Genomic DNA, 24055 nt, shown 5'->3' with positions numbered 1-24055 from the left:
TGTTCTATTTTAAATGAAGGATGCCCACAATGGCTCTTCTGGGCTTGCTCTAGCTAGCTGGAGTCATCTTTAGGGTAGTATGTCATTCAATCAATGATGGTCTGAGGATGAATCCATTCAGAAGGTTGGCAAAAACAATCCCTCTAAAATTTGTATCAAGGGACCTGGAGAAAAAAATAATTGCAAAGAACAAGCTATGCAGATGCTAGCTGTGTTTTCAAATGTAGATTAAGTTTCTAATACGACACACATCTCTGAAAGAGTTTGTATCTACTGCAGAGAAGGAACAAGTAATGCTCTATACAAATTCAGGAAGGTGTTGGAAGAGAGAGAGCAGACATATGTCAATTTTCCTTTTAGATAAGCCACATATTTCAGCAGCAACATGCCAGATTTCCTCTCTTCCCCACTGTCTTTGTTGTTTTCTCTTTCTCTCCTACTTCTCCTTCTGGTGTTCTCCAATGCAACCCTGCAGGCTGTGAACATACATATTACGACTAGTGTTACGGGAGTCAGCTGAGGCACCAGAAACAGTGTAGTCACATTAATACAGAAGATAAATTAGCATGTGTGAAGACCATGGTAAAAGCACAGCCAGTACCTGAGCTTGCCCATCTCTACCTAGTGCTGCAGCCAGAGATTTGGCGAAGCAGGACTGGCTTTTTTCTCTCCATGAGGTCCTACTTCATCCACGTGCCACACTGGCCCCCAGCTGTAGGGAAGAGCAACTGAGCAAGCTAGAAAATTGTCTCCCTGATTTCCCCCTTATTTTCCATGTTTTCTCCCCCTGTCTCTCTCACACAGTCAGGACTGCCCCCCGCAACAGCGTGACAACTAGGCATACAGGGTATTTGTTTGGCAGGACTCTGCCAGAGGGCCGTGTTATATAGCTGTTGTTACCTCTTTAACCTTCAACCGCATATGAAACATTCGAAGCTAATCCAACTCTTGACACTACAACAGTAGTGTCAAAGGAAGATGCAGAATAAACAGCGTTCCTCTCTACTGTCCAGCCACTGCAGACAGACAGACTAGTCTTGGGCAGGGTCCTGAAGGTCAGTATCCACAGTATCTGCAGCTAACCAGTGGTGGAGGGAGGGATTTTAGAAGAAAATTTGCAGCTACAGCACAGAATGTGCTATCACACCTGCATTCAGTAGCTGTGCTATCTTTGGAGGAGCTCTCTTGGGTACCATAATACCCATTGCCCTATGCCATTTTGACATGCTCCCAAATTCTTAAGTATCTGCTCACACAGAGGTGGTGTTACATCACCCTGGCTGCTTTGATGCATGCTCTACAGCAAGGATCATCCAAGGGGGAAAAATAGTGGGAAACATCTTACAAGCTACATCTAATGGGAAGCCACAATGGCCATCAGCATGCCATGGGATAGCAGAGGCAGCCCACCTTCCCAACCCTATGCAGGGCCGAGAAGTCCAGATGGGACCCAAAGCATTTTCTCCTCTTCCTGCAGAAAGCCATGGCAGGGTAAGGCAGGAAGCCCCACCAGAATCTGACTGTTGCATGACAGGCAAATTCAGGAAAGCAGAAGAAACCAGCAGAAACCAGGGTGTTGTTTTTGTACCACAGCTCAGAGAGAATACAGAACTTTCCAACAGCAAGTCCAAAGTCACTTTGAGAAGCCCCCGACAGCGTTTCATCCTCATGCAAAGAGGAGAAGGCGGCTCTGCCAGTATGTATGCCACAAGAACGATAATTATCCTGATGCATTTTAATAAGCATTATATGCAAAATCATATTTTGATAGACCAAAATAGCTCTCATCCTAATTACAGACATTTGAAGTAGTAGATATTACTCACCCATTTAGAGCTCAAGCCTGTGAGCCGCCAGGCAGTTTGAAACATGCTTGAACTCCTGCTGTGGATGGAGCCTGTCTTTAACAGGGAGTGAAGACCACACAGAAGTTATGGGCTTGATACAGAATTTACTTGTGAAATCCTGTGGCCTATAATAAGCAAGAGAGCAGAACAGATGATAGACAAGGTCCCTTCTAGCTGGGAAATCTGGCAACCAGCTAATAGGTGTGTTCCCAGATGAGTCTATTACCCGAGTAAGGCTGTAACTATCGCACACAAGCACTCCATCATCTGGAAGTTTCAAAACAGACATCGTACACCCTGAGATACTGTCACAATAGTCATTAACACGGAAAGACAAGTTGCAAGTCGACTGCTTCATCAGCCTAACAGACAGCAACAGACTAAGCCATTAGCAATTAATTAACGGTCAATGACATTTAAAACCCTGAAGAGCACACATCCCAGCCTATTTATAATTGGCAAATACACTTAAATGAAGCAAGCCATAATCCCGCTAGTTGTCTGCTGCCGCTCTCCTCCTTATCCCCCTCCCCTTACAAACCGTGGGGACCGTAGGAGGGTTACCTACGGCAGTGCTCTGCTTGGGATCAGCACCAGTTTCCAACACCGTGCACTGGCAGCCTGGTCTGAAGCCCACAGACATGAGTCATCATCAGTGAGAGTTTTTCTGTTTATTTCAATGGGCATTGGATGGGCTGTAAATATCCTTGCCAAAAGCAGTCATTTCTAATAGATAAATATCCTTTGCTTTCACTGGTTTCATGACTTCGAAATGGCTAGATTACTCTGTACAGTCAGAGTTGAGACATTACTCAGCGTACCTCCTGCACGCGCTATCAACAGCCCATGTCCAAAGATGAGTGCAACACAGGGTTAAAATTAAGTTTAAAAATTTGTTTACTTTGAAAGTTAAACTCCTCTGACATATGTGGGCATTATTACTGATCAGTTTCATAATCGCTTATATTTGCAAAAAGCCATATGATACCTGGCTATTAAAAGGAAAAGAAAAAAAAAGGCAAAAGAATATGTAACTCCAAGGCTGAATCTCAGAAACGGCTAGGGTTTGTCGCAACTTCTGTAACAGAAATAAACTGTGTTTCTTGTCTTTTTTTTTTTTTTTTTTTTTTTGTCCCCCCCCCCGAAAGTCCTGAAGGTAATGCTGGCTGAAAGAGTCTTCACTTCAACCTGGAAATTTTTACTGCTGGTACTGGTTTTTTACTTTTTTTGATGATAGAGTTAAAATTAAACCTCAGCTATACCACCAAAAAAAAAAAAAAAGTAGTAATTCATCTCCGTATAGGTAACGCACTCCTCCCAGAGCCAGGCATTTTTATTTGCATGTGCCCAAATACACCTACTTCATTTACCCGCACCCTCAACTGTCCTTCCAAAACACAAACAGCCAAACACAACAGAAAAGCCACGACCCGAAGCCGCCAGCCCCCGAGCGACCCACGCACCGTGCCTTCGGTCCGGCTGGCGCCCCAGGACTTCCCTGCCATCAATCCACGCGTGGGCAGACGCTCACGCACAGACCACCTCCTCCTCCTCCTCCTCCTCGCGGGGACGGGACGCGTCCTTTCCTTCTGCTGCTGTTTTCCCTGGCGTGGACGCGGTGTATTTGCGCAGACGGGCTGTAAAGCAGCGGCGGGGACGGGCGCTGGGGCGAGCGCTCGCGAAGTTCAGGGAGACAGCCGGGCTCCGGGAGGCGGCGGTGGCGCCCCCTCGGGAAACCAGCGACATGCGTGGGGACGCGGATGGCCGCCGCCCCGCGGGGCCGCAGGGAGACGCGGCAGATCCGCGGGCAGAAACGCGGAGAGCGACGCTGCCGCGGACCCAGCGGCGGCACCGCCACCCGCACGCCGCGGACGGGCGGGAACACCGCGCGCCGCCACCCGCCCCACGGCCACGCCGCCACCGTCCAGCACCGCCGCGCCTCCCACGCGCGGACGGGCACGCGGCCCGAGCCCCCTCCCGGGGTCCGGCGCCTCCCGCGGCTGGGCCGGGGCCGGGCCGCTTCCTCCCGCCGCTGCCGTCGCTCGCCGCGGCCACCCGCGAACACGGGACGCGCCTCCCAGGCAGCCGAGGCGCCCGAGCGGCACCCGCTCGCCCCGCCGGCCACCTGTCCCGCCGCCGGCCCCGGCTCCCGCCGCCCCGCTCCCGCCGTTCCCCGCCTCCCCGAGCGGCCCCTCGCTCGCTCGCTCGCTCGCTCACCGTCCGCCGCGCAGCCCAGAGCCGGGCGGGCGGGAGGCTGCAGCGCGGCGCCGCCGCTGCCGCCTCCTCTCACAACTCATTGACCCGGGCGGCGGCGGCGGCGCGGTGCGGTCCCGCCCCCGCCGGGCAGTGCCGCCGCCCGCACGGCCCGGCCTGGCTCGGCGGCACCCGCGGGGCGGCAGCGAGACAAAGGCCCGGTCCCCGACGGCCCCCGCGGGAGCTCCCCTCGCCTCGCCGTCGGCACCTGCGCCAGCGTTAAACGGGGGCTCGCCCCGTGCTAGGCGGGAGCCGCCAGGTAGCGAAAGCCGTCTGTAAGTCTTGGAGTTAAGGGGAACAGTGCGGGGCCCAAGCCCGGGTTAAATAAAAAACCCAAAACAAACATGGAAAAACAGCTCGTCGGTTTCTCGTCACAAGGCAGTTAAAACCTCAAAATACCCGTTTCTCGGTAGGCTGAGAGGAAAAGCTTTTCTGAAGCCCGCTGCACCTCCGCCCGTGAAGCTCCTATTGATGTCAATGAAAACGTCCAAGTCGCTGAAACTCGGTCAAACCTGTATCTAAAATTACAGCTCCGAGTTCCTAAGATAGCAATTGAATAACCTAAAGGAAACCTGGAGGCTAGTGGTTTTGTTTGCTTAATTAGTTCTCCCTTTCATGGCCTTTCTCAAACAACCTTGCTTGCTTTGTTCAAAAATAAATGAACATTGCAGGGCTGAGATAGTATTTATGTTGCTATATTTTTGTAAAACGGCTGCGTTCTCTTGATACAACTGCACATTAAAACAACAAGATATACTTAAATTTTGCTAGAAGCCTAATCATGTGAAGGTTTTGCTTTTGGTCTGCTCTCCCGTCAGTGGAGCAAAAAACCCCACCTATCTTTGCACCCGGCTGTGTGTCCACCCTCACTGACACAGGCGCTCTTCCAGGTGGAAACGGAAGCTGCATACGGGTGCTACCTGTGCATTAAAATAAAAGGAGAGGGCCCAGCACTTGTTGTTGGAGTCACTCAGTAAACCTTGGCAGAAGGCAGGTGAGTTAAATTAAGCAGAAATGTAGATGTTTGCTGGAGTGGGAACATTAATAAAGTCACTTGGAACCCAGCCTTGCAGGCAGATCTGCAGTGACAAACCCTTACCACCATGGAGACCTTGTTGCAATGGACGCCTTGACTCTTAGAGTAGAAGCTTAAATATGCATCTAGACCCATGCACACATCAAATCTATGTGTATAAATGTGGTTTCTGACCATTTTTTTGTCTTTAAGCATCTGAATTTTGCAGTGATGCTTTTCAAGCACTTGTCTCCGATTAAACAGACTTTTGTGAGAAACAAAATTAATGAGCCTGGTTACCAGTCGATTGGTGTCCTTTATCCCATAAACTTCCTTCCACTGCAGCGATGTGACTCCTTGGCATACTTGCTGTGATACGCCTTCTGGATGGGAGATGTTAAATGTCACAGTCAGTACAGAGCTACCCTTCTGCTGTTTGCTTGGGAGCAGCCAGCTGGCCAAAATACATGGTGGCTTCATTCAGCGTGCTTTTCCCCCACTGGGGGACATGGATGGAGAGACTTCTGCCACCCTCCTGGGTGGGGAAACTTGTAGGAATGTAATAGCTGAAAAAAATATCACCAGCTGGATCACTTTGTGGAACTGGTCCCTGGGTTAAACGTTCCTGGGAAGGAGACGGGAGGAAGGGGAGAAGGGAAGGAAAAGAATTGGGCTGATACATGATTACATGGTCCAAGTCTCATTTCTTTTGGAGGCAGGCTAAAAATACATGGCCTATAGTAAGGCCCTGAATTAAAGCTGACAGTTTTATATGCCCTGGTCACCACAATATCTAGGTGCATTCCAGTAATGCATGCCACATGTTCTTTCATCTTCTCCCTAGGAGAAGTGGGTGTAGTTGTGTCTCATTGCAGTAAGATTTGTGTGTGTGTGTATGACTGGGGGGGATTTATTTTATATTCTGTGCATAGAGTTTTTATCAGCCATATATACTCCAGAAGGCAACATCAAGGAAAAATGTGGAAGGTCTGGAGTGCTCTCAGTCCCTGCAGTTCATTCCACAGACAAGACAGACACCTGAGAGTATTCGTCTCCTGGAGGAACTAATTTTTCCCTTTGGATATCCTGGGCATGTGTCATGTATCACCTGAAGATAAAGACCAAGAACTAGACTTTGACTGAAATGCTACAAGAGGTGAGGGTAGAGGACAGAGGGTGGTTTTGTTGTTCTTACCATGCCTTTTGCCAAGGCAGCACAAGTCAATATTCAGCTGGAGTTCCCCAATTGCTGAAACTTCCCTGTTCAGGTGTATCTCCCAGCTCCAGTCCTGCTCTGCAAGAACTCAGGTTTGGGTATCCAAGGTCCAGCAACTTCACAAGAATGGAACGGAGCCTTCTTGCCAGCAGGACGTGATAGAAAACGGACATGATATTGGTACAGCATGGAGCAAAGCTGACTGGAAAGTGATGCTGTCACTGAGCAAAAAAAATGAGCTGTGATCTTGCAAACACTTGCACATGTGGCTTTGTTTACTTCCACGTGTTGCTGCACTGGTAGTTAATCCAGATGGCCATGTGATTTAAAGATGAATGCATGCACAAGACTGAAACAGAATTTAATACTTTCAGAATTGGCTAAGCTTACATACAGATTTTTTTGTTATTTTGGGGAGTTAGATACTAATAAGAGAGATAAAAAAGACAATATAAATGAGACCCATACTTTATGGAAAGAGCTGTCTTTAAGTAGCTTGGAGGGACCCTGAGGTTATGTATCACAGGCCAGTTTGGATGGGAAGGCACTGTGCTAGCAGTGCTATGCTTAAAGAAATGAGACAACCCCTTCTATGTACTGTGAGTAATTTAAAGACACAAATAAAGAGTCGGAGAAGTAGAACATATAAGCAAGTAAGCCTGGTGGGTATTTTTTATTTATAGTTACTGGAAGAAGATAGGACATTGTGTATGTGCTTTTTAATTGGCCAGAAATAGGAAATAAGTTCATCTTGTATTCAAGCTCTTTTTACATTACAGGGATAGTACATTATGGAGCTTTGCGCTCCTGCCAACGTTCACTGTCAAGAGTAAATTGTCAGTTTCCACAAAGTTGCATATACCTCCATAAATATATATTCAGCAGGGGCTTATGCCTTCTCATTTTAAGGTTATACTTTAACACATTTGATTAGAGAGATGTATGTCCTGGGAGCCTGCTGCATTTATCATATTCAAAAAGAAGAAAAACCCCTCAAATTCACGTATGATACATGCTCTCTTGTTTTTGGAAAATGACGGTGGCAGACCTGCTAGTCATGCTAAGTCACACAAGCAATTGTTCAGTCTCCCCACATACCAAAGGAAATGGAAAGTAGTTAACTATTTGAGGTAAAATTCTGGTCCCGTTGAGGTTAATAAATTATTTTGCCTATGGGATCACAAATTCACATGACTATTTTTAGGACCGATAATGGCAGAGAAATGGAAGATGATGCTGAAACACTTCTCTCTCTGATCTATTACTTAGAAGATGTGAACTCTTAGTGTTTATGTGTGAAGATAGTCATTGAATGCTTTATTATTCCACTGAGCAGAGCTGCTGGCTTCAGAAGAGAAGGTGGCCTCCTGGAGTTTTTACTTCAGTATTTTGTATTCCTCAGAGAAGGTAACAGAGAAGGGAATAACCTCTTGAGCAACCTTCACACAACCTAATTTTGCAATGAGAACCCTGTAGTAGCACCTATGGTCCAAAATGAACTGTCAGCCTCTTGCTCATCACCTTGTACTGCAGTGCTTTTATCTGGAAACGATTCTAGCACAGCTCCTTCTTTGAGGTGTGCCACCAACACTCCATATTGACATGTTTCCACCTCCTATCGTTGTGTCCAAACTGATGAGAATAGGGCTTCCACTCCCTTAAAACGGTAAAACAGTAGCATCTTCTCAGATCCTGCTGGAAGGTTTTGGCACTATATCCCATGTTTTGTCTTTGGAAGGACAGGGTGGTGTTTGGAGAGGAGTGGCTGGCAGTGATCTTTCCATACCGTAGAACATTCACCCTGGAGTCCAGGCCCGTTGCTTGCACATAAGTCTGCAATGACCTTTCTCACACACCTGAGTCTGCTACTTGCGTTGACAAGGAAGATAAGTGAGACCCCACCTGGAGTACTGTGTCCAGCTCTGGAGCCCTCAGCATACCAAAGACATGGACCTGTTGGAGCAGGTCCAGAAGAGGGCCACAAAAATGATCAGGAAGATGGAACACCTCTCCTATGAAGAAAGGCTGAGAGAGTTGGGGTTGTTCAGCCTAGAGAAGAGAAGGCTTTGGGGAGACCTTATTGCAGCCTAGCACTACTTCAAGGGGGCTTATCAAAAAGATGGCGGCAAACTGTTTAGCAGGGCCTGTTGCGACAGGACAAGGGGGAATGGCTTTAAACTAAAGGGGGGTAGATATAGACTAGATAGAAGGAAGAAATTTTTTACGCTGAGGGTGGTGAAACACTGGCACAGGTTGCCCAGAGAGGTGGTGGATGCCCCATCCCTGGCAACATTCAAGGTCAGGTTGGAGGGGGCTCTGAGCAACCTGATCTAGTTGAAGATGTCCCTGCCCACAGCAGGGAGGGATTCTTCCCACTAGAAGAAGAGTGGGAAGAAGCAGCCACCCCTTCTCTGTACATTATATGCAACTAGCATGCACAGCCAGAACTAATGGAAAACCTCCACCTCACTGATAAAGGCTACACCATAGACAAAAGCTATTATAAAAATCCTGTTATCATTCACTGTACAAAATAAAGGGGGAAAAAAATCTGGCACTGGTTACAGAAGAAAACCTCCACAGTCTGAATGAATAAGGAACAAGGGATTCATCATCTCCTATATGATTAAGAAGTTTGCTTTTAGCTTCCATTTTTTTCTTCCCAAAACAGACCTTATTAAAAATAAAACAAAGGCAAATTGCTCTCTGATGGCTATTCCAGACTCTGTCAGTGATGTACACTGGGAAATGGGCAAGTCCACATGACCTCTGTCCTCCGTATCTGAGATTATAATGCTGTATTTTAGAAAAGCGTTTGAACTACTGTTGAAAAGTGCTATATGCCAGTTCTCTTATTACAAAACCTCAGTAAGGAAAAACCTGGGCCCTCTGAAACCATCTCAGAATATAGAAGGAAAGCAAATGGCACTTGTTTGCTGATACAGAGGTAATTCAGACCTATTATTTAACAGTAACTTGTGGTACACTTGACTAATTGCATTATGAACTGCAGAAAATATAGAAGTTTTTGTCTCTAGGGTCCTGTTCTTCTGTCAATGGTGACAAAGAGCACTGTACATAGGGCAAAACTATGCTGCAACATACAATTCAAGAAGCATCTTGCTATTTCAAGTTTACCTTTTTTTTTTTCCCCTCATGTTGGGGAAAGCACCACACTTAACACTTGGCCGGGTTACTCAAGTTCAGTCACTTAATCCTGAGAAGTTTCAGCTTGGTTTTTTTTTAACAGTCTCCTCAACTTACTCTTCCTCTACAATGTAAATGACCACATCAGGGCAAAGCAGCAGGATCTAAAGGTAAAGTAAGGCTACAAAAATATAAACTGGTTACTTAAAGTCAGGATAAGTGTTTTCCTTTAGAAGCAACAGTTGGCTGTAATTTCGGTTTTGGATCAAACAGTTACAGAACTGCTGATGAAAAGTCTTTAACAAGTTTAAGGAGATGCTTAAACTTCTACGCTTCACTTTAGTTCTTGCAAATCTAGTAAATCCATACTGTTTGATGCCATTCTCTTTCTGCAGACCTCTTGAGGAGGGTGAACTGCTATGAAATGGAAGTTTCAGAAGTCCTATAAATTGCAGGGTATAGTTAGATGATATGGCTGAACTTACCTAAAGCTCTCTGCTATGAAAAGGGCACAGCTCTCCCTCCTGGGAGCTCTTGGATACTTTCAGACCCCTTCCTGAGTGGACTCAAGTTGCTGAACTAGAAGAAAGTTTTAATTTCTCACCCCCCACTGCCCAGAAATTTTTCATCTTGCAGAATACATCAGAATTGGGTTGCAAATGGTCTGTGAAACGCTAAAGACATTCTAGGATGGTGCCATATAGGAACTGCCCACTTTCACCATAGCAGATCAGCTGACTTCTTATTGAACCATACTCCAAAAGCTAGTCTGTAATGAATCCTAGTGAATTTCAGTTTGCTGTTCTAACTGGGTGTTGTATCTGGATTCTTCCCCCTGTGAAGACACATCTGTCAAGTGTCCCTCTTTAAATTCCTAATGATGAGAGAAGACTGAATATCACCATGGTAAAAAGAACAGAAATGCAGCAGGTAGGGTTTAGTTTCTGCGTTAGAGAATCTATTAAGTAGATCAAAAATACCAACAACTCTCTCCAGTGCTTATTACAGATCATTCAACTTAAAATGGTTGACTTTTCCTTAATCTATCTTTCCCCTCCTCCTGAAAATATATTTAACTTAGGCATTCTGTCTGTCTACCTCACATCCCTACATTGCCAACGATGCACTAACAGAACCGCAGTAATCCTTGACAAAAGGGTATTCTTGCCACACGATAAATGGATTTGCAGTTGTGTTGCAGACAGAACTGAAATGTGATTCCTGTCAGAAAGCATAACGACTGGACTCGTTGGAACTCTAGTCCATAGGACCAAGCACTGTTCCCATAATATCAGAGAAACATGTTTTCTCTGTTCACTGGATTTGTAATGATGGGATAATTATGCCACAAGCAACCCTAAGCAGGGCAAAAGACCATATATTAGCATCGATTTTTTTAAGAACATAACTGGCGTCTAAGGGAGAAGTCCCATACCTTAGGCTAGGAAATTTTTAAAGACACTTTTAGGATTTCTTACTTTCATTTTATACTCTGAAATTAGTAGAATTCAGAGAGACATGTTTGGAGTTAATAAATTCTATTTTCATTACAGATTTGGCTCTTTTGGCTCAATCATAGTTCACTCTTTTTACTTTCCTTGTGACTGGGAGTAACCCAAGTACTAAGGAGCTCAAACCTTGCTGTAGTAGATAAAATAGACGTTAAGTGCAACATATGTTCATCCCATTAGAAGAAAAATAAACTATTCAGTGTTCATGCATTAGTAACAGCTGTATCAAATTGTGATGACTGTTCTATAGATATGACTAGTTCAGTGAGAGTGTGCTGTCTTTAATCAAGTGTCCTTTTCATTTACAGTAAATACCCTCTTCTCCATTTCAAATGAGCACTTAGGATAGACTCTTAGACTTCTTCAAGGAAGTCTCTCACAGACCTACAGCTTACACATACTAACAATCTTGAAACACATTTCACTTTATCTGCTGTTACGGAGCAGCATTTATTCTTGTCAATGAAAAGTCAGCCTAGGATAGCAGCAAATGAACGGTGCAGAAAAGGTTGCTACTGGTGCAGCTGGGCTGGATGATGAATACAAAATAGAATACAAGTAATTCAAGTTTTTTAGGACACTGGTACCATACGTTCTAAGAAACATAAGGCCAGATAATGAATACTGCTTTTTCACACAATTTATGTTGCACGGTCCTTTCAGATCCACACCAGAGCAGCTGCATTTTCTTCACTGGTTTCCATCATTTTGCAACTCCAGCTTCATAAGCTGGTCCTCAAACTTTTGAATGTCTACTTGATGCTTCATTAGGAACTTCCCATTGAAATGAAAAACAGGAATGTCATATTTGTATTTATCATACCACGCTGAGTTCTCTGGCAGGGTAATATCCACCTCCTGCAAAATAAACTGTGACAGAAAAGAAAAACGTTAGTACCTACTGGACACTGAAAAAGAATACCTGCTTGTCTATTGATCAATATTTTTTTCAGAAATGCAAGGCTGTTTTCTTGGTGCTTTTGGATTTATTCTTCCATGTTGTAGACAACTGCCCATTTTCTGGGTACAAAATGTATGTAGCCACAATCCTTGGCTGCATGTCCGCAAAGGACTTTCTCCCTAGTCCAGGATGATATTCCTGATCCTCTGTGCAGAACCACTCTCCTATGAGCATCAACCACAACAAATATGCAGCTGGCAACACAACAGCTGCCTGTTAGGCAGCAGAGTTGCAACACCTCTTAATGCTTCTGTTAATAGTTTCCTCCTTCAAGGAAGAGATCAAAACCTGGTTGAAGAACAGCAAAAATTGCAATCACATACAGTTCAAATATTTGAAACCCCACTTACTAACATCCTTCCCAAATGGTATCACTACTTGCCTCATAAAAGTTGCAAACTCCTCTACCAGAGAAGGCAACAGTCTTGCAAAAGCAGTGGTTTTAAAAACTATTGCGACAAGGTGTATATTGGTTTAGTTTGCCAATACTTATTTGAGTAGCGTTGTTGCAAAATGCTTTTGGATAATGAGTTTTATGGAAATCAGTGCTGAAATTGTCTTGAAGAGGTCACCCATGAAAGCATAACGGATGCAAATAAATCCAAGCAATTTCCTTTTACAAAGAAAGAATCCTGATTAACAGTTCTTTCTATATAGAAAATGTATACAGTATTGCAATACATTACCCTTCTCTTATATGGCTCAAGCGCTTCTTTTGCTTCATCACATAGAGGGCATGGTTTCTAAAGAAAAATATTCAGACCACCTTAAAGCATACAGTAAAACACACAAATAATTTGCACTGTAAAGTAACAGACAGAGACAGCAGTGATCATTACTGTAAGTGTGGGTTCCCGCCCCCGTACCACCCTGTCCTACTGCTTTCTAAATCTTTACTTTATCAGTGCAGCAGGGATGACAAGAAAATAAACTATTCAGCCACAGAATTTAATTATTTCTCATTTGCTATTATTTTTCTCATGGTGCAAATTAACAGTTTTCAACGGCTCTTCTAAAGGCTGATTCAAGGGCATGGTTTGGAAGGTCATGCACAGAGCCCTTCTTTTGGTGAGCAGCAATGAATCTTCAAAGCACTGCCATCACCAACTGAAAACAACTGCAGGTACCACTCTTGATAGAAGAATTTATCTTGATAGAAGGGGAATGAGGAAGTCACATGAGTAATTTGTAATCTGTTTCCAATCGAGTCACTTGGGTCAGTTCAAATAGCAAAAGAAGGTGACTTAAGATAACTTAGCTGACTTTGCCTGAAAGGAATTAAGCATGATCCTCCAACCTGCAGAGCTGGGAGGACAGTAACCTCCAGCAGGGAGAACCGGCAAACAGCTGCAGTGTTCTGACCTGTGATGGGGTCAAAGAAAACCTCTCATTTTTGAAAACTCCCTGGTCCTCCACTACAGTTATAGAGCTGACTTCTGCTGATCATGCGTCATGACCATTAGAGCAGTGCGTACCTGAAGAAGTGACTCACATGAAGGCATGTTGCTTCAGTGTTTGTAATAGCAGAATTTGGCCTATAATTCACACAGCAAAGTATACAGGGGTGAAGGTGATGGCTCTGTCCCTCTGCCATGAAATACCTCTCACAGCTGAAAAAGACCTTCTCCTCTCCCTCCCACTTAAAGTCTTCCTAGGGCTTGTTTAAACATGGAGTTAATCTGAAACAGCTATTTCTTATTTCCTATGTGTGAATTAATTTGGATTAAATACTCTATTTTTAATTCACATCTAATCTAAATTGCATTTCCCACACAGACAAGTCCTTGTGCTCTGAAAACCTATGCAAGATGCTAAAGATCAACAGTGCTGTGCTCTTGCTAGTTCTTGTTGCTTTTGGAGGGACTGATATACCTGATATTCATGACTGAAAGGAACATCCCAGAATCCTGCACATCAGTTTTGTAACATGCCAGGCTCCTTACAGTTAAAGTAGGACATACTCGGTTCCCCTAGGCCTGTGGAGAGCTTTCTAACATAACAGTCACATAAAAGCATTTGACAAACTAAGTTGACTCTTAGCAAAGAATATGTTTTCACTCCTGCTCTGGTGGCAAGCTTAAGCACTACGTGGTACTAGTAAGATTGGAACTGGTTTAAAATCAGATAGTGAACTATTTCAACTAACAGTGAAATCTGTTTCAACAGTCCATTTATATTAGTACATATTTTTCAGTAGAACAGTGCAACAGAAGGTCTCTGTCATCACTTGCTTTATGTTAATTTGTAATAGGGCTGCCTGGATAAAGCTGCCTTGGACAACCTTCTCTCTCAGATGTATATTACAGTGGCAAAAGGGACTCCTACTGCTGAGGTAGTAAAAATCCCTTCCCAAAGTGACATATGCTGCACTGATAGCTAGATCTGTTAGACAATACACATGGTGAAGGGACAGTTTTATTTCTACAGATAATTGCCATTTATGCTGCATACTTAGACTGCAGTTTTGTAGTTATTTTAAGCTGGCACTGATGCTGAAGGAAGCAGACCCATCTTCCTATCACTGCTTCTTTTGTGCTGGCATAAGCACTCAAAACAGCTGCATGGCAGAGCTACACAGGAGAATTGACCTGAGTTAATAGTAACCTTGCAAAAAAATTTTTAAAAAGTGGGGTTTTTTTTAACCTGGAGCAGTTGTTGCATGAATGCTTGTGTTGGAATAAAAGGAACCCATGAGGGGAAAACCATTTGGCAGTGCTAGCTTCTATCAGTTTAAAGTGGCTGCAGAAGTCATAGCTCCCTCCTGCCTTCTCCTCCTTTCTCCTTATTCTTAAAAATAGGAAGGAGGGAAAAAGGAGTTAATTAGCATAAACTAAGAGTGCAGATTAGATTTATTTTAAAGTAGTCTGCATTTTGCTTTGCAATTGCCAGTGGTATTGGACATGAAAAAACATTTTAAGTTAAAAATACATTCAACAAGAGGCCCCTTTAGAGAACTACTTGAACTCTGCTATTAGAAAATTTGATTTCATACAGTTCGAAATTTCATAGAATCATACAAAGAGCTTTTTTCCACTTATTAACCCAAAGATAAGCTCATTATTCCCTACCTTATCACATTTGGATTATGAATGAGTTGATGCTGAATCAGGCAGGGGGAGAGAAAGCTGTAACTTTAAAGAGGAATTCTTCTTATTGTATGCATTGCTCTGATTAATAAACAGATGATGACCTTTTATTTTTTAACCTATTCATGTGTTATACAGTTTAAACACTCCTTTACGGCTAGGGATGGAATGAACAAACATTGTGCAGGAGGAGGAAATTATTTTAATTGCATCCATCTCCAACAAATACCGCCATACCGATGTCAACATTCTCAGTACTTTGCATTTCTAGTCACTGTCCTCTTGAAGGCTACATCAACCATATAAATGCAGCATAGCCCGCCGCGTGCCATCCTATCTAAAAGTGCAGAAGACCTCTGCAGATAACACAGGCTCTTGACGACAATTCATGGAAGGTGACAGTTCACAAATGACCATTCCTGCCCATCACATCTGTTTTCTAAATACGCTTAAGAATCCTATCTGTTCATGTCACAGACAAACCTTTGCCTGCATTTTATTCCTCTTAGCGTTACACAGCCACTAAAGCAAAAAGAGAGTAAAGCACAATCTACTTTTTTTTCTTCGTGCGCTACTAACACTAGTTGGATATATTTTCAGTCTTACACATAGTGCTGAAATTAAACATGAGTGCTTTGAAGAGCCTACTTTGGCTGTTGATGCTTGTCCTGGGCAGATTATGTATAACAACTCATCTTTGTTCTCCACTTCCAGTATGAAACACTGACAGTTAGAGAACAATTTTCAACTAGTAAATGGACCGTAGTGTCATTGAGACACAGCTATCTCAAAATCCTCATTTGTTGGTTGTAACTAGTTGCTTGCTACAATGAGAGTAGGACTGTGCTGTAAAGCCTGGTGTGAAAGACACCTCCAAAGTAAAATGCCCAATACTACACAAATTTGAAGGGGACAAAAAAGCGTGGCCAAGCCACTTCCTCTGGGATTCATGTATATCAAAGCTGATAAATACGCAGTCTTGCCTAGCTGTATTCTGTAAACAACTTTTACCTTGGTGAATAAAGTCAACACTGGCTTATTTGCACTGGCTGAAGAGAGTTGTCTCCCCAGTGGACTGGATGACTGTCTTGCTAGTTGCAGTGTTCTGCTCAGAAAATGAAGCAACATCATCCTGTTAAAGCAAAAATAAAATGTTTAATTGTTTTGTGGCAAGTTATAGGTCATGAAATTTAATGTTAAGATAAATGTGATACTTCAATCGCAGTTCTAAAATACACACAATTAAACCATTTTCCCAGAATTTTTATGTTCACAGTACCAACACATTAATCAGAAAAATGATTTACTATGCAGCAGGCCAGAAACATTGCGTAGCTCAAGAAGTGTAGTTCCATTAAAAAAAAAAAAAAAAAACAACACACCTATGGTTTCTTGCTGAAATGCCTTTTTAAATTCCCTAACACAAATGCTGACATAAATGCATTATGCTGTTTCAACTGCATAGAAGCCAGTAAGAATTACATATTAACAAAATGCAAAGCGCTGTGCTTTGAACCTCAGTAAACTTGCTGCAGTGCTTGACATATTCTACTTACTCAAAATTATTCCATCAAGAAACTAATCTGTACCTAATTAGAATATTAATATAATGTTTTCTGCAGTGAATAAAAAGCTGCAGCCAAGTCAATTTAACTTGGTAATATTAAAAGCATGCACATTGCCTTGAGTCCTTCCTGCAACAGCAAATTAATTTATGAAAGATGTTGATGGGTTTGGGATTTCTTTGGGAGAGTTTAAGTAAATTTAGTGTTGTTGAAGGGTGCCACATTGGAGTCTTGAAGTCACCTATTCATAATAATACTAACAACAGCAGTGCTTCCTCCAAACTTGTGTCTTAATGGGACCTTTACAAGGCATTGTAGGACTGAAAGGCAAAAAACAGAAGCAAAAGGGAGTCTGCACCAAGACTATCAGCAGACACAACACTTGACATCAGAATTTACACCGGGAAAATCAAGTCTGTTTTACATAAAGCCAGACCGCTTCTGTTCAGTTTCTGTTTAGGCACGACTTACCTGTAGTTCTACTAACTACAGCTAACCACAAACACACAATGTAATGGCACAAGTTTAAACATCTTGAGTGTGAGCAGGACTACGTTGCAACCGATGTGTGTTTTAGGGTGTTCAGTAAAAAAGAGCCTAGTGCATTAACTGAATCTCTCAGTACAAATATTATAGTCCTGTTTTAAGAGACACAGTTTAGCCAGCATAACCACTAAGGAAGAACAAAACATCGCAGTGGACTCTAAACTTAAGGCTACTTAACTGCTGTGTTTCTAAGCAACAACCACAAGAAAAATCAAATGGGTGACATCACACTCCTCCACCAGCCTTACTGCACTGTCAAAAGACACCTTGCTTTTTTTTTCCAGAGGACTCTGGTAAGGGTAACTTGCCGTGTTTCCGGAAGTTCCAACAAAGCAAATACAAAGAAAAGGTATTACCCTTTGAAAATTATAGCCTGAATTATCAAATTTCAGATGCTAGGAAAGAATCAGATTTTTTTTTTTCTTTGACCGTGTAAAAATAAAGTTGTCCAAATAGAGCATTCTGCAATGAACAGGCTTTGGGTTTACTGTTTAGTTTGGGACAGAAAGGGTTCTTCATCTGTACATGTCAGGCTTGATACCAGTAAGAGTCAGCTGCAGGGGCAGAGTGGTACACTTGCTGTCACTGCAAAGTTGCAGGTGACTGGCAGAGCACACACTGCCATAGGTCATAGTCCTTGGCAGCTACTGCATTTGTTTTACTTAGCCAGGTAGAAATCTAGTTGTCTGGGATTTTTCATAATAAATACAAAAATAAGCTTGGAACCTTTTGGAAAAATGCAAATCTGGATGACAGTAAATAGCCTCAGTCATACTTAGAAATTTTAACATCCACAGTAGATGGGTGCCCAGAATGGATGTGTTTTTGCCATAAAAAACTGCAGCATGTCGCTCTGCTCACATGCAAGATAAAAATGCCAAAACAAATAGTTTGCATTCTGGCAAGTTTTTAAATGAATGCTTTTGTTGCCAGCCTAGCAAGCCAAATTTTGTGCCTTCAAAACAAGGAAAATGTCCCCAAATTGTTCTGTGAACAACAGACTGAATAAAGCCTAGATGTCCATGTATCTTATCCCCCCATATATACACATATGTGTATAAAATGGCCCCGGTTCACTCCTTTATACCCCCTTTTTTGATCCCTCCACCCTCTGGTAAATTTGAGTCCCCTGGACAACTCCTACCAAAATATCAACTGAAGGGGAATGAGTAAGACAGTATCAGTACCTAAGCTTTGAGATCTCACAAAAAGAAATAAACTAGCACAGTGTCTTACTTCCTTACCAATTTTAAATAATTATAAGCAACACTATCTTCGGAATTCAGGAGCAAATCTTCATTGACCAGTACTACTACAGAAGCAAGAGTCTGCTGTTTCCAGAATTAGCATAAGACTGGCTGAATGTTTTTATAAGTAACCTAAGGAAAACAGAGTCCTGGCTGTCAATTTATTCATCTGTGTAGAATGATACTAAGGGCATACTGTAATGCCAGTTACAAAAAGACTCAAAGGACTAATCCTGATTTTTAAAATGACATCAGCCTCCATCCAGGCCCCAGTCATGCTCTGCTCTTCCATCAGCATAAAGTAGTCTGAGACATCTAGCCCTGAGGGAGGGCGAGATACTGTCAGATGGCATCATGTTCCCACAGAACAGACGATACAGCTTGACTTCCCTATGCTTCTGAAACCCCCAGTTGCCAGGCAGCATCATTAGGAAGGAAAGCAATCAGACCTGCTGCATTTAACATGGGCTAAAGCATGGTGCAACTTCAGCTTCACAGGACTGCAAATAAGGCTCTGCCCCCATAGAAATTTGCTTTTAAATCAGCAGAATTTACTAATCTTATTTTACTGGATTAAGTAAAAAGGTCGTGGATAAAACCAAGTAGCAGTGGTTTTGCACAAACACTGAAGGGTTCTAATATTGTGAAGGGTTAAGTATAGTTGCTATTGATCAGGAGCTGATGAAAGCAAATATCCAATCACTCATCAGGCAAATCTACTGCAGCAGCTCAATTTGTCTGAACAGCATCCCAGAGCCACACGGGTGTTCAGTGCACGCACACTACCATCGTGTGAACAAGCAGGTTCCCAACAGTGGCCTGTGCTAAGCTGAGCAACATTTCTGGAATGCAGAGCTCCAACCTCAGAGGTCACTTCCATGCCAGTTTCATCACTGACAAAAAGAAAGGAAAGTGTCGCACAGATGCCCCATGGCGTTCACGTCCTGCTCGCATCTGTATCATATCTGTCTTTTGTTATGAAGAAACTAAAACGTGAAAAGCACATACAAAATCTTTCAACGTGGTTATTCAGGATCTTTCTTTAGCCTACCCCCAAGTAATTATAAAGATTTGTTTGAGGAACAAAATTAATACGTAGATGTAAAGAAGGATGCTTGCAAACTTCAGAACTTACCCTCCCCTATACTAAAAAGCTACAGAATGATTTAACAAATGATGCTTGTAAGTCTGGACTTGGCCCATGTTGTATTTTGCAAAGCCAAATTGGACTCATTTCCTGTTAATAGAATTTCCATCACCTAATAAATCCTAATCTGCTGGAAAAATAAAATGTGACACTAAAACTAGCCATTATTCAGACGAGATAATTATCTATATAAACCTTATGTTAGCATCAATCAAGGAAAGACAAGCATGGCTGATTTTTTCACCAACTATGTACCTTTTAATGATATATACTATCATTATATACTCTTAAATAATCTCAGCTTCAAGTCACCAATATACTCTTGCTCTGTGGTTCGGAATGTTTTATATGCATAATTATCAACATATTTGGACAGGATTACGTCCTGTTTTCCATGGATTTGTATACATATACACAAGGATGAAATTATTATGACCTTGCAGGCATTTGTCTGTATACACTTTACATTCACGTAGTATTTGATTTTGGAACCCTAACCTGGGTTTGACGGAAGATGCAGATTGCCTGGACAAATCACACCTCTGTCTGCAAGGTAACAGTAACACATCAGGAACATGGAAAATGTTACACTGAAAATGACCTAGACATTTTCCAGCTATTTGTCTTAAAGAAACTTTATAAGTGTCTGTTAAACTGACTCCTACCATCCACTTAATCCTCATTCTAGTATGACAAAGGAATATCAACTGAAAGAGAATGGGGAAAGCAAGCAGATGCAAATGTAATGAATACATGCTGATGGCCCAAGTCAGCAGTGGTTTAAAACAGCCTTCTTCTGTTGTCCCTCATTCAGAACCAGCTACGGTCATCAAAGAAAGCAAACTTGCTGGCAGTCTGCTGTTGTCAGTTTGATTACTTACCAGGGAAATGCTGAACAAGAAAATACGGTGCCACAGCAAAAGACCAAGGAGCACGCCTGAGTAGGGACACCAAATCCTGTAGTTGTTGAGATCCCCACAAGGCTTTTACCCCACCAGCTTTTCAGAGAAGGCAAGCAAAATACAGAAAATCTTGAACTTCTTTTTGCAAACGCACCTAACTCTAAAGGTCTTTAGGGAAGAATCAGGTTTTTATGTCAACTGAAAATTCAAAAACGTCATCAGTAATACCACTTGTTTCTGCGAGGTGATGTTATATTTCTGTATATTTTCTCCTCCAAACTACAGTAATCTGGGGTAAATGCTACAAACCCATTGCATTCCATCCCAGAAAATATTAAAAGTATAATTTCATCCTAATGCGCAACAAATTTTGTTTAGTGATCCCTCCAGAAATACCCATTCCAGACTCTGGTCCGAGGCCCGCACTCCAAATTTCAGACAATTTAAAAAACATTCAAAAGGTTGCTGCAATGGCCACGAGACCATTTCTGAAGGCTAAAGAACTTGCATATACAATGGACCATTATCATAAAGTAAAATTATAAGAGAGTTTAAACGCCTGTTTTGAACATCTCCATTTGAAAACTTTTCAGCCGAATGACCCATTCCCCCCCAAGGGCCGGGGGCGAGCCAAATCGGGTAGAGTGTGTCCAGAGGTCTTCCCATTATCTCCTGGAATGAGAAAGCCTGTTTTCTTTTGATGGTATTTTCTAAATCAGTAATGCCCTCTGCAGATAGGAAGAGTCAAAGCCCGTTAAAAACAAAGAGCGTGCAAGAGATCCGCCAGTGCCGGCTGTCCAGGGCTCAGCCAGCGCCGCCGCGCCCTGCTCGCCACCCTGCCTCCCTCCGCCCGGCTTCTGTCCTCCAGGGCGGCCTCCTCAGGCCCGGCGGCGGCGGGGGACTGCGTCCCCGGCCCTGCCGCAAGGCCCGCGCCCGCCGCGCTTGCACCGCCAGCGCCGGGGAGGCCCCTGCGGCCGCTGCCCGGGCCCCGCGGCCCGGCCCGGCCCGGCTCTCGGCACCAGCCGGCGCTAACCCGGGCGGGCCGCGGGCGCGCACGGGGCCCCGCGCGCCGGGCTAGGCTTGCAGCAAGGGCCGGGGCTGCGGAGACCCACCTCGCCGCGGCCGCCTGCCGCCTCCCTCCGCCCCCGCGGGGACGCGGCGCGGGCTCCCGGCGAACTCCGAGCGGCGGCGGGCGGGGCCCCGCCCGGGAAGGACGCGCGGCCTCGACGGGCCCGGCCTGGCGGGAGGCAGCGCCCGCCGCCGCTTCCGCGCGCAACCGCCCCCGCCCCTCCCTCCGCCCGGGGCTTCCTGCCGGGACCCGCGGCCGAGCCCCGTCGGCGCCCGGAGCCCCTTCTTGAGGGCTCCCAGCTCCCCCCCCGGAGCCTCTGTGTTCCCAGGTGTGCCTCCTTTCTGTAAAAAGCAACTCTTCGCAGGCCTCGCCGGCGGGAGGCGGTTGCCCTGGCTTCTGCGGGTGTCCTCCCCGGGCCGCAGGAGCCCCTGCCCGGCTTTCCAGGAGCTGGCAGCTCAGCCGGAACTGGACGCCCCCTTCTTTCTGCTGCAGAGGGTTTCTGGCTTGCAGCCTCGACCCTGTGCCGCACTGAGCTCCCCTGCTTCTCTTTACTCCGTGCCCTCCGTTGTGTATCAAAAAGCAGCCAGCTGCCTCATCAGTTCTCCTCCATCCCGGATGGATGTGCAGGACCTGGATTTTGGCCACCCATTCAGGCTGACAGAGGAATACCTCTAGACATAATGGACCCCCACCCCCTCATTATTACAGTGTATCATTAAAGCACAACGGGTCACAATAATGAAAGCACGTAGGGATCATAAGAGAAAGGTGTGGGGAAAATACACTGAGAAATTGTAGGCAGCATAGTAGAAAGGCAGAAATTTCCCCTAAGCAAAGGGCCAATCCTGCAGTTGTTTTGCTCATGCTGCTTCTGTTGGCTTCAAATGGAGTAAGTGGTCTTTAATTTGATTTCTTTCCTTTGAAATTGCAGTAAGTTTAATGTAATAAAAGAAAGCAATGGACCTAGATTGTCTTTTTGACAGTACGCATTTCAGTTTTAGTGAGACTTTCCACTTCCCTGTGACTCAAGCAGCAGCAATGTAGATAAAATAGATTTTTATTAAAGATGTGATATGTTGCTTCTTTAATTTTTACCTTTTAAAATTTAATGCAGGCAGCAGGTATAGTCATGATTGAGCGTAACGTTGGGAAAAAGAGTGGGAGACTACAGACACCCGTTCTAAACATGATACTCTACTATTTTCATTAACAGCTTGAAGCATTACATGGTGTGTATGCTAAGCAAATTAGTGGGTGATATGAAGCCGGGATTAAACAAGAATATTTTTGACTATATGAATAAATCCAAATTAAATTTTAAATAGGCTCAAATTAACACAATGGGATTCAATAAAAGCAGGAAAGAGATTAATTTAAAGACGTTATCAAGCTGACAGTCCCAAGGAGAACTGTTTCCCTGCTGAAATGAATTGCCACATTCTTGTCTGAAACTGTGAGCTTTTTGTCCCTTCTGTTGTGACAGATACTTGGCCACAAGAGAGGGCTCCTGCGTAAAGAAATATGTAGTTTGCCCTTCTTCTTTGCTCATGATGCTCTGACTACTGTGCAGTGTTTTAGTTGTCAGGTGTGTTCGTTTTCCTTTCTCCAGAAAAGTGTTTTAAATAAAAACCAGCAAGTTTTCACTGCTGGGGGATGAAAGCTGTAGGCTCATGTTCTTTTAGTTGCTGTATTTCCGTTAGGATTTTGGTTGTGCTTTTGTAGCTGTTCCTAGGCTAAGAGTGGGAGACAAATCTTCTGGGGTATAGACTCAAGTCAGCTTTCCCTCTTCATCTGTGCTTTGAGAAGTACAACAGCATGTAGTGAGAAGGCCCTCCAGGAAAGCAGTCTTACCCTGCTGACGTGACATATCTAATTAACTAGCAGACTAAACCAACATGAGGATTAGTCAGCTCCGGATCCTAGTGACTCATTTTCAACCACCATCTTAATCCCTTCTGTTGAACAGAGATGTAATGCTGGCGGCTGACACTGGCTGCTCATTTTTGTGTCAGAATCAGAAAATCCAGTATCAGACTTTGGTGTTTGGCATTGGTAGATGCTAGACCTGTCAAGCCTCACACGACGGAATCACTGAACTGGCTCCCACCTGGCTTTTAATTTCTGAGAGGGGGTGGAAGGAAGACATTTAGGGAGAGGACAATTGCAGCAGAGGCTGGTTGAAAAGCAGCGGTAAGTAAAGAGATAAGCATGTTCTTGACATCTCAGGTCCCAGACTAGTTTTATCCCTCTCACTCCAAAAACGAGCCTAGCGTACTTTGGGATCTGTGTCTAGGATTTCCAAAGAAACCTAGAGAAGATAGGCACACAGTTCCCAAACAGGTCAGTTTATTCAAACAGAATTTATCCTGAAGCCAAGCGGTGCTCTGGCCGTGTTTCTCTCCTGATTTCAATGTGATTGTCATGTTGCCTAACTCCACTCCATTATTAACCAAACCGCTAACTGGCCCTGCCGAGGTAGCTGTTCAGAATGGCATTCATTTGATTGTATGCTGTTTGCATGAGAAAAATATTTTTTAAGACCT

General features: G+C 43.9%; 2 protein-coding genes across 3 annotated transcripts in view; both read right to left on the bottom strand.

Annotated features, from left to right (window-relative positions):
- Window positions 1–1879, bottom strand: part of MARCHF3 (membrane associated ring-CH-type finger 3) — a 76009-nt gene extending 74130 nt beyond the window's left edge. The window contains exon 1 of the mRNA XM_076362269.1: window positions 1827–1879. The gene's annotated coding sequence lies outside the window, so the exon portion shown is untranslated. The remainder of the gene's footprint in view (window positions 1–1826) is intronic.
- A 5096-nt stretch (window positions 1880–6975) lies between these two features.
- CZH5orf63 (chromosome Z C5orf63 homolog) lies at window positions 6976–21623 on the bottom strand. Of its 2 annotated transcripts, none has more exons than XM_076362192.1 (4): window positions 21556–21623; window positions 16048–16168; window positions 12637–12693; window positions 6976–11859 (listed from the first exon to the last, which is right to left on the bottom strand). In XM_076362192.1, the coding sequence occupies exons 2-4, from the start codon at window positions 16165–16167 to the stop codon at window positions 11680–11682; spliced, it is 357 nt and encodes a 118-aa protein (XP_076218307.1). In that variant the 5' UTR covers window position 16168; window positions 21556–21623; the 3' UTR covers window positions 6976–11679. The 2 variants fall into 2 exon arrangements, with proteins under 2 accessions (XP_076218307.1, XP_076218306.1); XM_076362191.1 differs by lacking the exon at window positions 21556–21623 and adding an exon at window positions 20040–20394.
- Window positions 21624–24055: the final 2432 nt, after the last annotated feature.

Source organism: Aptenodytes patagonicus, chromosome Z (assembly GCF_965638725.1).
Source record: "Aptenodytes patagonicus chromosome Z, bAptPat1.pri.cur, whole genome shotgun sequence".
Lineage (NCBI taxonomy): Eukaryota > Metazoa > Chordata > Aves > Sphenisciformes > Spheniscidae > Aptenodytes > Aptenodytes patagonicus.
The sequence above is the reverse complement of the archived record's forward strand: the minus strand, read 5'-3'. Positions and strand labels throughout refer to the sequence as shown.

Excerpts from the sequence above, each read along its gene's own strand:
- CZH5orf63 (XM_076362191.1), bottom strand. The coding sequence starts at position 20,296 with ATGTATTCATTACATTTGCATCTGCTTGCTTTCCCCATTCTCTTTCAG. Across the intron at positions 16,169-20,039 it reads GCATCTTCCGTCAAACCCAG|GATGATGTTGCTTCATTTTC; the intron begins GTTAGGGTTCCA and ends TTGCTTTAACAG. Across the intron at positions 11,860-12,636 it reads TTGAGCCATATAAGAGAAGG|TTTATTTTGCAGGAGGTGGA; the intron begins GTAATGTATTGC and ends TTTCTGTCACAG.